At 44.0% G+C, this 15,455-nt stretch overlaps 1 protein-coding gene across 5 annotated transcripts in view; it reads right to left on the bottom strand.

Annotated features, from left to right (window-relative positions):
- The window catches only part of MYO1C (myosin IC), a 55,181-nt gene that overhangs the window by 21,834 nt on the left and 17,892 nt on the right, over window positions 1–15,455 (bottom strand). Inside the window, exon 2 of one of the 5 annotated variants that reach the window (XM_068656399.1) lies at window positions 15,306–15,381. The exons of 1 other annotated variant lie outside the window; for it this stretch is intronic. Coding sequence is in view for 2 of the 4 variants with exons in the window: in XM_068656397.1 (XP_068512498.1) it covers window positions 8,862–8,879 (18 nt within the window). In the remaining 2 variants the exon portion in view is untranslated. Of the gene's footprint in view, window positions 1–8,038; window positions 8,202–8,861; window positions 9,041–13,433; window positions 13,565–15,305; window positions 15,382–15,455 lie in introns of those variants that run through there. 3 more of the 5 variants (XM_068656400.1, XM_068656397.1, XM_068656398.1) reach the window with 3 other exon arrangements.

Genomic DNA, 15,455 nt, shown 5'->3' with positions numbered 1-15,455 from the left:
AACCCTACTGTTGAAAATGTTAGATCATGTATACTAACTTTATCAGTTAGTTTATAATTGTTTTGATGGAAGACAAGCCGGCATTAGGGAGAAGTTATTGCTAAATTTCCAACCGCTTTAAATAAATCAATTAATCAAACAAGCAATTCACATGAAGAGAATAAAAGTAGGATTTCCTTTCCCAAGCATCCTTCAGCAGGAGTGAGACTGAAAAGTGCTCTCCTCTCTCCTGTTCCTTTTCTCTCTCATAACGGGAAGTCATAAGGAATCTTTTATGACTAATGATGATTCATCTCATGAGCAAACGGCTTCACATTACTGACCGATTTAAAAGCTTTAGCAGGACACCCAATGGGAAATTCTGGGAAAATTCAGTAGTAACAGAAAGGGGCACTTCGGCATCCCATGACACTGCTACAAATTTAGACCGACACTAAAATCTATCCCATATATCAAGCAACTTCTACTCCTGACACTCTTTTAAAGGTTACATCTTCAGCATGATGTGGTTCAGACACAGCCATCTTTGGAAAACATAGGTCTGCTGACTTCTTACTTTCAACCCCACATACTAAAACAGGAGGAGGAAACATGCACGAGTGACTCAGTCACTACTTGCAGGGAAATTCTAGTAAACGCAATTAGACCCGACAGACAGACATGTACGAGGCGACAACGAGAGACAATACAGAAATCAGAGACGAGATACAACATATTAAACAATTTGCCTCACACCTGGCTGTGTTTCCTTATGGTATTAAATCCTCCTTACTTTGCAAACTCCTCACAGCAGACACCCCTCTCTTAAATCGTTTCCCTAAAGCACTACTGCATTTCAGAGCATCTCTTGTTGGGATATTCCCGTCACCGGCACAAATGCCAGTGGAGCTTGTTCCTAAACGGGTTCATGCACTGACAGCAACACCCAGTCACCCTCTCCTGTAGGGGGTTTACACACCAGGAATGCTGGACTGCTGCTGAAACACTGTCCTCCAGCCCGAAAACCCTGCACAATGATGTAGATGAGTTTTGCTGACTCACGTTGCCAGGTTGTTCCTTTCTGCTCCTTCTCAAGATATAATAGTGGTCAGAGCACAGGGACTGATGGCGTGCAGGGAAAAAAAATGAAAACCTTGGTCAGAAGAAATCTTAGCTTAAGGTTTATTAAGTAGTAATAAAGGGAAGTCCCAATGAAGTATGAAGTATAAATTTGGGCTGAAATAGGTGCAAATTCCCTCAGCTTGCAGTTGCTCAGACTTACCAGTCATTTGCAAAAGAAGTTTTGCCAAATTATGCAAGTTATAATTGCCTTCTTTCCCGAAAGCCCAACGCCTGGGCATAAGTCATTGCATGAAACTAGCAGCTTTCAGAAAGAAAAATTAGCTCCTCCAATTTGCTACTACGAAATCTCAAATCCAGATCCACCTTAACAGCTCAAACTGTATCACAGGGAAACACTATTTAAATTTTCCTTTTTATTTTGTTTTAAGTTGGTCTCATAGTCTGGAAGGCCTGATTTGTAAGCTTTCAAAAGTCAAGTCTGGGAGATTTCTGCAGGTGCTGTCATAAGTAATCCTTTTTAAATGTCCAAACCTTCCAAGCCAATTCCTCCATGCCTTCCACAAACTGTTTTGTTGGCTTTTTTCTACCCTCTTTGACAAGACAAAAAAGGAAAGGTGTAAGCCCTGGAGAAGAAAGGTGGTGAGACAGAGGACAATGCTGGCAAACAAACAGGGATAAACTACACACAGATAAACTCTGCCTAGGAATTAGAAGGCTTATATCGTAGCTGTGTAATTCTGGAGCAGCTTTCAGACAAGGTAATGGGAACGAAAGCAGGAACAGAAGAAAATTCGTAGTTTGCAAGTGACAGAGCTTATGAATACAGTTTTAAAACAGCTGCCTCAAAAAATGACTGAGGAGAAACTTCCACCCTCGCACAGTTAATCCAAGTTTATATAATCCTGAAGACTTTCACAGAAAACGTCACTTAGCAGTTTCAGCAGCTCTTTCATCAGCCACTCCCTCGAGCTCAGGACAAACCGATCCCAGCTGTAGGCATCCAGCCTAAGGAAGAAGCAAATCCATCCCACTTCCAACACAGAACTCTGTACTTCGGCCGCCTCCTCCGGGACAGGCATTTAAGCCTAAGTAGCTGTCAGTTTGCTTCGTGCTTTCTTCCTCTCATTGGAGTTCAATCTCTCCCAGTGAGAAGAAAATAAATACCCCAGAATTTTGGTCTATTAAAAAAAAATATATATGCAAATTTTCAGCAATAATTAAACATGACCAGGTTCTGTTCTCCACATGATACAGTCAGATTCTCCAGAATTTAGTCAGTGCTGTATCCTCCCGAGGCTAAGTTCAATGCAAATATAATATGTCAGTCACAAACCACTGCTGAGCAACGTGCTCCTCTGTGCCACCATCTGATCGTTTGCTTTATTGCTTAGGTCCAAGCCTACCACCAACTTAAAATGTCTACATTAACCATTTCACTACCATTAACTTCAACAAATGCCATGTTGACGGGGGTAAAAATCAATCCTTTTTTAAAATGGAAATAGAAAAGTCATGCAGAAGGAAGAGAGTGGATAAAGATGACACTATATTGGAAATGGTGACCGTATGTTCCTACTGACTGATGAGTATGACAGTGAGGCACTAAGTAAAAATAACTAAAATGACAGTTGATTTAAAAATCTGTGTGGCTGTAAAAAAAAAAAAAATCAGGTGGCTGTAAATTAATGCTAGAAAACCCTGGCTAGGGGTTAAAAGGATGTTACAGTGAAGCTAATTAACTTAAAGCAGCAACAGGACTCACTCCCTTAGCACCTCTGCAGCAAGACTTGCTTTTAATAGATAGATTTATCTCTGCCAAAACACCTCTGGCTGACGTACTGCTCATTTACAACATCCTCTGGCCTGTGCTATGCAAAAGGTTGGCTCGGACAATTCTGAAAGCCCTGTGGTAGGGAGCAAGTATTCCAGGTAATTAGGAGAATATGGGCTGTGAGGGTCCGATTGGGGCTTTCCTTGCAAAAATCACTTTTCCTAAGAGAGCACAGAGGGAGCCGAGCTGCTGTCACAGTGAGAACACAGGCAAAAAAGGGCTGCCCCACCTGCCCTCCATGCAGCTGGCTCTAGCGCTTGTACAATATGCTAGACTGGAAATCTGACCTGGTATAACATTAACTCAATTTTTACATAAATTATTTTCATCTAGCTTGTTTTCCCACTCTAGCTCCACATATAATCACTCACACAGCTGACAGGTATAGTGGCACAGCACTGGAACCAAGCGAGATGGGCAGGAGCAAGCATGTCAGCAGCAGGGCCAGTTTAGGCCATTCTCAGCAATTTGTGAAACTACCACCCGAGAGGTAAGTTTCCACCAAAAGGAGAGCATCCCCTCCTGTGGATTTTGCCTCCATGGCATGTGTTAATGCAAGCAATTACCTGCCTCTGAGCGGAAGCGATGAAAACACAACAATAAACCACTAAAGCAGCAAACAATGAGCAGATGAAAAGACCAAGGCAGTTTTCTGTCAACTCAGTGAGTCGAATCACCTTACCACAGGATCAGGTGAGTGTCAGACCCGGGGCAAGAAGGAAAGGGAGCACAGATGCCTGACAGTAGCATGTAGCTAGGTCACCTCAAACACGTGTGTCCTCACCCTGCCTACAGGTCTCAAAAGAAGGCCGAGGCTAAGGATCCCTGCCTTTGTAGGATATACCATGGTAATGCCTTACCTCGGGCCTCTCACACCCAGCATGGGCTGCAAGCAGGGAATTGCAAAAATCTGAGCAATCTCCACCTGATCTTGGTGCCTTTTGGTGCCTGGTGTCACTGTCTTCTCTTCCAAACTCATCCTTCCTCCCTAAAATCACTGTCCTAATGGTCACTCCTGCTCCGGAGAACACAAGCTGACCGTGGCCACCGCATTTCTTGAGCCCATCCCCAGGTAGAGCTCCAAGGGACTCATTCCCACACTATTTTAACCCACTCCTTGCTTTTAATGTCTTCTCCAGAGCTGTCAGCACAACAGTGGCTTGCTGCCAGGAAAGGAAAAGCCGTCACTCCTGAATGGTGGGCCCGAGCCAGTGCAATTACCAAAGCAGTGCTACTTCCACATGCCTTTTTCTTCCGTGTGATTACATTTTGGGAGAGACTTTCAGCTGGTGGAAATTGGTGCTGCTCAATGCAGCCTGCAGAGCCAGGTTTATGTTGGCTGATGTTCCAGCCTTTCTTTGTATTCATGCAGCAGAATCAACAAGACCAGAAAATACCCCTATGAACAGCTCCTAGGAGTACAAAAGTTACTGAGTTTGTAAATCCGACACAGTACTGCGAAGGTGTAAACAAATATTTTACTTTTAAACCATGCTAAGTGCCAAAAGCATGATAAAGACTTTCCTCTGCTCAGAACTTGGAGATCCAATACACCTCGAAAACAAAACCCATGGCTTTCTGAACTCTGCACAGCAAGTTCCAAAGCACTTGAGTCACTCAGTCAGTCTGAGCACTTCTGGGGAATTTTTCTTTTGCGAAGGAAGAAGAGAGAGGGCAACTCTGCCACCAGCACGGGAGTCCAGGGCCGACATGAACTGAGCAAGTAACTCCCACCACTGCTTTGTCCATGAGCTGGTCTACAGCTGTGCAATACGCAATATCCCAACATGTGTGTAGGAAGGAGTCTTTTATACCCAAATTTCCTAGCCTTGATTCCCAGAGGGGTAACTGAGTGCTCAGTATTGACACAGCAATTCCAGCCATACAAGTGCTGCTGACGTCTTCCTGGGGCATCCCTGAGCGACACGCACGAAAACACCTGGAGCTCTCAAAGTCTTACACGGAGCAGGGAAGCTTTATCACCACCTGATTTAGAAAGAAAAGTCCCACAACAAAAATCAGATTTCTGCTTCTAAATCTATAAAGTATGTTTGTAACGTTTTCCTCTGACGATGCGTTGTCACAAACGAGCTCACATCCATTCAGCGGAGCAGGAGAGTTGCAGTACGCTGACTGCAGGAAGCTGGTGCCACATGGAAAGAGTCAGGCATCTTTATCTTGGTATCAAGAGAAAGATGATTGATCTGCAGGCTCCAGAAATAGTTACAAAGCCGGGAACGGAAGAACTGGCAAGAACCAAATGCGAGTGGGAAGGGAAATTCAGATTAGATTCTGGAGGACAATAAGAAGTTCAAACCAATAATGAACTTCTTGTGGAGAGGTGGCAGTTAAAGCACATTTGTCTCCTGGGTTGTGTAACATTCTTCAGTGTCATGCCAAAGCTGCAGGAAGGAAAATAAAATTCTCCAATTTCTACTCTACTCTACAGCCTGTTTGGACAGGGCACGGGCTAGACAGCAGAGCAGACGAAAATCAACTATTTTATCCAGGGCCTCAATTCCTGAGGTGCAGAGTGGGATAGTTCTTTCCTTTTACATTGAGAAGGCAGTAATGAAAGCTGCTAAGGTGGGTCTGAATTAAGGGATCTTAGTCAAGCACTTGCTGCCTGCCAGTGAAACCCCAACAGATCAAAGTGCAGCCACTTGGTGTTCTCCCACCTTTTGCCACCTTGAAAATCAGCCATATATTTTGCACACACAGCAGCTGGGGTGGAAAGAGGGTTTCCTGACAGACAGCCCCATGGCTCATGTAGAGATCCTCTTCAAACAAACACGTGGATTTACCTGCCCTTTCTGAAGCTACCTGAGCTCAGGCAAGAATTTATATGGCACACATCTCATGTATAGGGCTTGTTTAATGAAAAAAAAAAAATCGTTTTTTCTTTTATACAATCCCAATGACAATTGCCATATTTCCCACGAAGTGGTAAGCTGTTTGGAGCAGGCAACTTGAGACATATCAGGATGCTCAGACTGAATGAGATCAAGAACAGATTAAAACTGTGAGGACATGGACTAGTAGAGGAACAGGGAACAACCTTGCAAAGAAGTTACCATGTCAGCTGCTGCCACTCAAGGACCATTTATAGCAAAACGATTTTTTTGATTCTGGCATCTTTCAGAGCACTCCATTGCCAACAAAGGAATGTCTGGAGTCGGGGAGCACTTTGCCTGTGCTGGAACATGGTTCTCCTTCTCTGATACTTCCCTCCTGACCCTAAAACACATATTGAATGGATTTAACTATAGAATACACTATTCCAAAATGATATTAAGGAGAGACAAGTGCTACTTCCTTGACTAATTCCTGTGTTTATTTTGAAGTCTTCCGTATTTTAAGTAGAGACAAGCTGGAATACATGAAAACATAAAATAATCAGAAATATAGGGGAGGCAAGCTTATTCTGCCCTCGCAAAGATTTGTTGTTATGTCTCTGTTAGCAAACTGCCTAGAAGCCAGAAGTTCTGTCTCCCCCACTTCCCAAGCTACAGAGCCATTTAATCTCCCACCCTGAAATGAAAGCAGAATGGGAAATGCGAGCTATGTAATCACACTGTGTGTATATTTTAAGTATCTATTAAATGCATGTAGGTCATGGGGAGTTAAAACTGTGAGAGCAAAAATTTAATCTTTGAAAAATAATAACACAGGGTGTGGATGTTGCTGCAGTTAATTATTACTCTTAATACATTAATCAATGACATTTGACACTTGCAATATTTAGAATAGTAAGAATCTATCTAAGGAGCTCAAATGTAAATTAGAAATGCAAATAATGGTGGACCATAAAGCAAAGGAAGCCATGGAGATTTGCATGGGAAGCAGGTAATATTGTTTGTTGTGTGTTTATATTTATATTTTATTTTAATTATATTTTATATAATTATATTTTCTGGAAGATACTCTTTTTGGGGGGAGTTAGGAAAAAGAATCAATTGTTAGTGAAAAGACAAAGGTAATTTTAAGAACTGATCTGAAGGGAAGGAGAACTGTTTACCCCTCAGAAGGGATGCTGATGTTTCAATAAACGAGCTCAATATAAAATAGCAAGAAATATGAATGAGGCAAACCAGAAAAATCACCAAGGCTAGAGAAGTGAATACACAATTTCTGCATTTAGGGAGCTGACATTTTTGCTCCTGACCAGGTGGCACAAGCTGCTGGTAGCTCAGGGACGTCGCTGGTCCCAGCACACCTAGCAGCACCACCTGCGAGCTCAGGCCTCTGCATCCTACAGAAGCTGCAGAAGACAAACAGATGACAAACCTCAAGAACCAAAATTCAGATCTCTGCCTTCCTACAACACTTTCAGCTCACTTTTACCTTGCCTTAGCTCAGACAGAGCAGGTGAGAGGGGAGCAGGAGCTCAAACATTGGCCTTCAGATGGCATGGACTGGCTTCCCTCGCCTCCCAGCTCGCAGTGATGGGGTGCTGCCCCCGTGGCCCCCCTCCCTGTTCTTTTCTAACCGCTGCAGTCCCCTAAGTGCACACATCCTTTCATCTCGCTACAAACACGGCGTGACTCACACTGTTATTCTTGCTGCGCTCTGCCCTTCCCCGCACTAGACGTTCCCAGTTCCCACCTTCTGCGCTGGATTCCACACACCCCACACAGCCATTTCAGACCATTAAGGCTTTCAAAGATAGTAAAACTTCCCAAACAGAAGGCGCACTCCAGTGCATTCCCGGTGCACGAGAAGGGCACTTCCACACCCACATGTTCTCTCGGAGAATATCAACCACCACCCTAGACAACATCGCTGCTCTCAGACTTGGATGAAAGCACTCAGAGATCGCCCCTAAAAAGCCTTTTTCTGTCTCCACTGCTGGACACGGGTTCACTGGCTCCTCCATGCCAAGAGAAATCCAAATACCCTGCTGTTGGGGGTCACTTGGCAGGTCCTCCATGAGCATTGTGTTTCCCTTCGTTTCCACGACTGCTTCTCAGGCAGTGGTCAACACTAAACTACTTGGGAAAAGATGCAAGGGTTTCTAGATTGAGCAGGGATGGGATACCCAGGTTCCAGAGTTAGAGAGTTGTTTAAACCTCGAGATGGGTTGTTTTCAAACTTTCTCTTCCTAAATTTAGTAACTTTACCAAGTAAAGCTTTGGACAGTCTTACCCAGCCAAAACGCCGCATACGGTCTTTTTTTATAACGTTCCCTCATTCTTGACCTCGACATCTTCCCCTGTCAGTGAATTCCGTGGCACAGCTATGCGTTACATGAAAATAATCTGTACATCTATCTGACAGCTTTCACCTAGCTGAACGTCCCTCTTCCTGTGTCACACCACAGAGAACAGAAGCTCACGGTCTGCCCTCACTGTCGCAGTACTGTTTATGTTGTTTTTTCTCCTCTCTTATTCATCTTTTTCCAAGCAACGATCCTAATCCTCTCAAGCTTTTGCCACACAGTCGTTTTTCTAAGCTCTGGGTAGTTCTGCAATGCAGTACACAGAGCCGGGCTTCCTGGTTGCTGCTAAAACATGGACAAAGTTTTGCTGAAGTAAATACACCCTGAGGAACTGAGTGGCAATGAGTCTTTAAGCAGGTATTTCCTGCCTTTCTCTGGGGTGGGAGCACAGAGAAAGGAGCGGGGTGTCCCTGGGTAGGACACAACCCGTGCCCACCACCCTTAGGATCTGCTCATGCCCCTTCCACCCAAGGGGAGGCTCCACCCTTTCTTCTCCCCTGGAGCCACTAGCCCCCTCTCTTCCCACTTTCTGAACTCCCACCTTGGCTTCCACCTCCAAACATCTGTCTCCTGTTGTTTTTCCCCCTATTTCAACCACTTTCGCGTAACTTTCCGACTGAAGCGTCTTTCACAAAGCCGGCTCAAACGTTTCACTTTCCTGCTGAAGCCCTGGAACCTTTATTTCCCTTCTTCTGCCTAGGTACGCATCTCAAAACTGCAAAAACATCAAAAGAGTTCAGTAAAGCTTACCGCGCCTCTGAACTTCATTTCTGCCTCCTTCCAGCTCTCACAGCACTTTCAGAGACTTGGTTTATGCTGCGGCATAAAGCAGGAATCTGAGGACAAGTTCTCCCTTCTGTCAGTTGCCTTATTTTTTTTTTCTTTTTTTTTTTTTTTTTTTTTTTATGACATTTCGGTGCAGTCAGAACTCCCTCCCTCCCACCAGCTCCTACTGGAGCATCCTGGAGAGGGCGTTTTACAAGGAAAGGGAGGGGAACTCTCCTCCCCTCCCAGAGAGGAGGCACGCACACGGGCACAGACCATGAGAGGCAGTCCAAGAGGAAAGAAGTCAGCTGCAGCCTGCAGGCACAGTCCCCACTGCCCAACGACGGGAAAAACGGAAAGTAATCACAGACGATGGAAAAACTGGTGCAGAGCCCAACACAAAACCACAGCAAACAGGACAGGAAGCCATATGCTCCGCTACGGGAAATCTGTGCCTGGAACAGCAGCAGCAGCAGCAAGAGGGCTCCCCTAATCCTCTCCAAACTCACCCCAACCACAGCAAAATCTCCCGGGCTTATAATCACACTTGTAATCGTTCTCTCTGCAAATCAAAGGACCGCAACAAGGCCTGGGGTAAGACAGTTTGTCTGTCCTTGCAAGGACTTTGTGTATTTGCTCAGCAGTATTTTACTCCTGAGAAATATTTTGAGACACCCACCTTCAAAACAGCCCCTCTGCACGGAGGTCCTCGAGGCCCTTAGCACAAAATAACCAGCTCTACCCCGTAAGACCCCTCCTTACAGGCCTTACAATCACAAGTAGCACGTTTACCTGTCTCAGAGGTCACTGGGATTTGGTCTGATGTAAAATATTACTGGCCACAGCCACCCCAAGGCTGTGAAACCCCCCAGCATCCAGAGCTAAGGGCAGTTTGACAAAAACGTGCACGCAGCCTTTGCATGTGCTTTAGGTGGAAAGTGAAAGGACAAGAGGCAATAGACACAAGCTTGGAAGTAGGGAAATTCCAGTGAGATATTATGAAATAATTATATTACTTTTCACAATAAGAGCCGTCAAAATACTGGAATAGGGGCCCCAAGAAGTTGTGAAACTCCATCCTTGGAAATACTCGAGATTCAACCAGACGAAGTCTCAGCAACCTGATCTAAACTGGCCCTGCTTTGAAGCGGGTTTACACCAGAGACCCGCAGGTCCCTTCCAACCTAAATTATCCAATTTTTCTGTTATTTCGCTCCTTGATGGCTTAAGCTTTGTGTCTATCCTGAAAGGCATTTCAGGTACAGTCAGTAGAGCCAGGGAGCTGTTAGAGATAGCACGCTACCCTGGCGCAGGGCCCAGCCGAGCACAGCACCTGTCAGGTATTGCAGGTCACAAGCAGTTCACATGTGAGCACACAGAGCTGCTGCCTGCCAGCTGCGCTGGAGATCAGGCAGACAGACCCCTGCAGGAGGCGACTTCTGCCCTCAGCCACGTGACCTGCCATTTCCAAGCATCCGAAAAAATTAGTCATCCATTTGATCTGACTCCTGGCAGCTTGAAGAAGAGGATGGGTTTCTGTCTGCAAGGCTCACAACACAGATAACCACAACCTGCACAAGGCGTATTGCTTCTTTATACCACCCTTAACAACCCCCTCTCTTCAAATATTCTGTAATATGGGACTCTACAATTAGCCAGGAGCTACAAATTCAACACGTGTTTATCCAGAGTGTATAAGGCACTGCCCACACACAAGGCAAAATGCCTACCTTGCACCTGCAGTTCAGAGGTCTCCAACTTAGTGTAACGTTATAAACTCATCAGCTGAATTTTCAAAGGTCATTTGTGCTAAATGCACGCATCTGCACAGAGAAAACATCTGCACAGAGGTTCATCCTAAAGCTCGGGTTTACCCCTTCTGTAATAGAATTTGGAAAGTATGCGTTTTGGTAAGTTAAAAAATAAAACATGACATGTAATAAAAAACACAACCATGATAGAAGCCTTCCCCACTTAAAAGAAATAATATCCTCCAAATTAGTCATATGAGGAAAGTGCGTTGTTCGGTTTGCCACCTCTGTTCACATCCGTCCAGTAGTGAACCAGTGATGAGAACTGTGACAGTGACTTCAGTGTGATACCTACACCTCAGGAGGATTTGAGCTGGTGCAAGAGAGAGGTTACAGTTTCCTCTTTTCAGAAGACAATGTGCTGCAAGAAAGATTATATTCCCATTGATTTTGATCCAGTTCCTATGAAAATTAGGGCTTGAGCTTGGATTGGGCTGTCATGGTGACAGAATAAAAGAAGAAAGACGAAAGGAATGGATTTCTTTTCTCTAAAGACTCTCTGGTCCCTAGGTGTGTTGGTCTCAGATCAGATGTGGCCACAGGAACGCAGGCAGCACGAGGCACTACTGAATAAGCCCTACTTCACTTACCTGCCCAGAACCAAAATTGCAAGCACCTTGGCTGCTGGAATGCATTCACAGACATCCACAGAGCAGTCACCAAACTCCACAGCACCAAAAGGCAGGTTCTCTAAGCACTGAACAAGCAGAGCCATGAAATCACCCCCAAGCCTGACTGCTATTTCACGACTGGCACCATTTGGAGCCAGCTCTCCTTGTAGGGTTTCAGTTTTTAACTTCTCAAATTCTATTATAGAAAGGGTAAAGCCAAGCTTTAAAATGAAAATACATAAAGCAAAAAGCTAAAAAGTTTTGAAGTAAATCAAGTAAAGTAAAACAGGGCCATGCGTGGCCACTACTCAACGGGAGGCTATTTAAAACCCAAGAAACGAAGCCGATGTCAGTGGTTCAGTGCAGCACTGCTCTCTAATTAGCTCTGACCCAAGGCCCCAGCACTGATCTCAGAGAGCCCGCGCTGTGGTAGATGTCATTCGTCAGATGAGGAAGGTACCAGCAGTTGCAAGGACTTGTGATGAAGCTGGTATAACACCTTCTGAAGAGCTGTGGTGCCACCAGCTCTTCTGCCCTAATTAGATTCCAGTCTGAAAAATAACTCGTAGTACCTCTCAATCCCTGCACAACTCTAATTGCCATTATTTTTATTCACTTCTGATCAGCAACAAACTGAGGATTTATGTGAATTGTTAACAGAAGCAGCCTGAGGACACATTTCAAAGGTGGGTTTAGCACTGGCCTGCTTTGGAGCATTTATTTAGAGCTTTCATTGCATTGAAAGAAATAAACAATAATCTAAAACCCTGCTCAGTGCAGGTGCACGGGTTAAGATCAAAGGTAATCTAAGCTTTACTTCCCAAACCGAGCCACATCAGCCGTTACCAAATCACAACAGCAAGCCCTGAGCCAGGAGTTTTCCACCTATAATTAGAAATGTAGCCTGGCAGCTCTAAATCTTCAGGAGGAGAATGTCAGCTCTCCACTATCATTCCTCTAATCAGTCTAGTTGTGGCCAAACAACACAGAGGTCAGTAAAATTCATGTTTCAGTTTTAAGTTATGTATCAGCACGGAGTTATCTTCACACTAGCAACTTCACCTTGCCCACTGTCTCTGCTTCCTAGCGATCCTTCTCAGAACACACCTTAAGCCTGGAAATGCCACCTAAGAGGAAAATAAACAACTATATTCAGAAATACATTTTTACACGCTTCCCTTGGCTTTTTTGTTTTGTTTTTAATGCAGTGGAACCTGCACTATTTATATATTTATTGAGAAGACCTTTACTCAAAAGTTTTTTTTTTTTTTTCTCTAGCCAAACTACTACCCAACTGTTGTTGGATAAAATGCTCCTGCCTGTAGGTTAGCCTAAATTAGGAGGAAACAAATATTTGGAAAGCAGAGATAACCACCATAATTTTGATGTATAAGATCTTGATGCTATTAAGGTGATAAAACCAGGCTCTTCCTTTCCAGTAACAGAGAGCCCAGCCCTTGTCTGATTTCTGCTGAGGATGGCTAGCTAGCTCTGTGTCCCTACTACAGGCAGCTACAGGCACAGAGGGATGAATCAAGTTTTCCAGGCCTCACCAGTTAGAAATGACTCATAGAAACCCTGGATCAGAGCACTGGGATTGCTCTGCTCGATGCTGATAAGCGGCTGATTCCCTGCATACAATTTCACATTCAAAGCAAGGGGATGGAAGCCTTTCCTGTCAGCCCTGCTCCGACAGGCTCCCAGAGCACTGTGTGACTTGCTATTACACCCGGGAGCAGTGTTCTCCTGAAAAAGAGTTTGGCCCCATGAAGCTGGCACTAAAGAAACCACAGCCTGTGCCTGCGCTGAGCAGATTCTACCACACAACATAAATCTGGAGGATTTGGAGATTTGGGCTTTGGTTTATGCTATTCAGAAGATAACGTGGATCACATCTACATTAGTCCAAAAACAAAGGCTCAACTTCATCTATAAATGCATAGATACGTATTTTAAATAATATTCATTATTTCTGCCTTGCAAAAGAACTGCAGAAAAACACACATTCCATAATTAGAAAGTACTTGGCAAGGACACCATGGGAAACAAACCACCCTAAACAGGCCAGGAATTTGAGAGACTCCCTCTTGCAGGTCAGAGGAAAGTATTCTGCAAAAAATAGAAATTTCTCTAACCTGTCAGATGTGTCCTGCTGTCCACATTATACTGATTGAAAACTGATTAAAGCGCCTCGCATTTTTAAGACACCCTATCGCAGAAACTGGAGGTGCTGAGGGACATCTGGCCCATTGCTTAGGAAAAAAGCCGTGTTCCAGCAGAGGACAAACGTCTGACCGCACAACATCTGAATAAATCAACGCCCTGCCAAAGAAGCAACATTAAATATTGTAACAGGCTTGATAACAAGGCAGAATCTCTTCCCCATACTGTTAGCTCTGCTAACAATCGCCTGGTTTCTACCCCCTTTTGTTTGTACTGATCCACCTATCCTTTCCCCATGCAGAGTGACCAGATGTCCCCAAAACAAGCAGTTAGCAAGAGAAACCTGGACATAGGACATTGGACCCTGGAGACACAGCATTCCTGGTCAATTATGAAACTGCAGACCCATGCAGGTTAAATCAGCAGCCTGTTGTACTCACTAAAGAGGTGTCTCAAGATTGCAGAGTTCCTTAATTTTACCACGAACTTGATGACATCACCACTTCTCTGAATCCTTGAGGTCTGTGTGAATGTGTTTGCACCGCTGTAGACAAAAGCTTAAAAATATAATAGGTGTGGCCAAAAGGGTTCAAAACCCAGAAGACAAAGAATATGTAAATTATTATTTTGGATTCTAATTTATGCTTTGTAATGCCTAAAACTGTCAATACTGGTTTTGTTTGTTTCAAGGAAGCTTCAACAGTGAGAACACTGAACTTCTCTTCTTCCCAAGCTCAGCCTTTTACAAATAAACAAGAATACTACAAAAAGCTGGAATATTAGAGAAAATGAAGATGCTGTCCTTGGACTCCTACATTTTTGGTTTAAGTGCTATATGTTATCATCAGAGGTATCAAAACATGTTTGAAAAATGGCAGATTAAAAGCCCACATGCAGCAGCACTCATATTTAGGTATGGCTCCTGCACACACACAATAATTCAGGGTCTATGACGTGAGTGGAAACAGAAACTGGGTTAATGCAACAAATTACGATAATTTTTCCTTGTTGTTGTTCTCTGCTGAACCAACGAAACAGAAATGGATGACCGGCTTTGACAGTGACCATCAGAACAAAGTCCTACTGCATAATTACCAGATGCCCTTAATATGATGCCAGTTGGTCTCATGCATGTGGACACTCTCACTGCGTCACGCTCGCACCCTGCCCTGTGCACGGCTTTGTTGGGTGCTCTACAGGACTGCAAGGCAGTCGGCGCTTCAGCTGATTTTACAAACACAACTTACCCATTCTGAATCCAGCAGTGATTGTTGAACTAACTTCAATAGCAGAGAGTTTAAAAACAACAGTTAATTCAGTTTGATTGCTTTGCCCTTACTTTGATACAATAATTTTAAGCAGCTCCCCTGCAGAGTCCGTGGCAAGAACAAGAAGAGCCTTTTGACGGAGCTGTTAATACAAACAGCCTGACTCAGTTCAGCTGATGTGCATTCCTCACAACTGACTTTCTAAACAGTCACTCCCAGTGGCAGGACCTACATCTTCCTTTTAAGGGGAAAAAATGTTTTCACAGGAAAAATTAAGTGTTCAAAGCCTTTACATATCTCTGTGCTTCAGTGACCAATCTCTGCTTTAAAAATACCTCCTTTTTGCACACTCAACAAAGACAACTCCCTCCTTAGCATAAAATTGTTCCTCTTTTTAACCACAGACATTAGCTTTGTACAGATGCCCTGGTAGATCCAGGTAAAACATCCTATTATTTTTGACACAAGCCAACATGGAAAAAATAATAAAAAAAGAAAAAGCAGTTTTCCAAGGCATTAGGAAGACTCATTTTGAGAGACAGAAAAAACGGCTGAGAAAGAACAAGCAAAACTTACAGGCTGCAGACAACGCTTTACAGCTCACACTGGTGACTGACAGTTCCTATTCCTTCAAATTTCTTTTTCTGCATTTCTGAAAAGAGGCTTAGTGTTAGAAAGGGATTAAGATTGGAAAGCATAACAAAAATTTCTTTTTCTACCGACACT

The sequence above is a fragment of the Anas acuta genome, chromosome 19 (genome assembly GCF_963932015.1).
Source record: "Anas acuta chromosome 19, bAnaAcu1.1, whole genome shotgun sequence".
Taxonomy (NCBI): Eukaryota; Metazoa; Chordata; class Aves; order Anseriformes; family Anatidae; genus Anas; species Anas acuta.
Note: the sequence above shows the minus strand (reverse complement) of the source record. Positions and strands in the feature narration are given on the sequence as shown.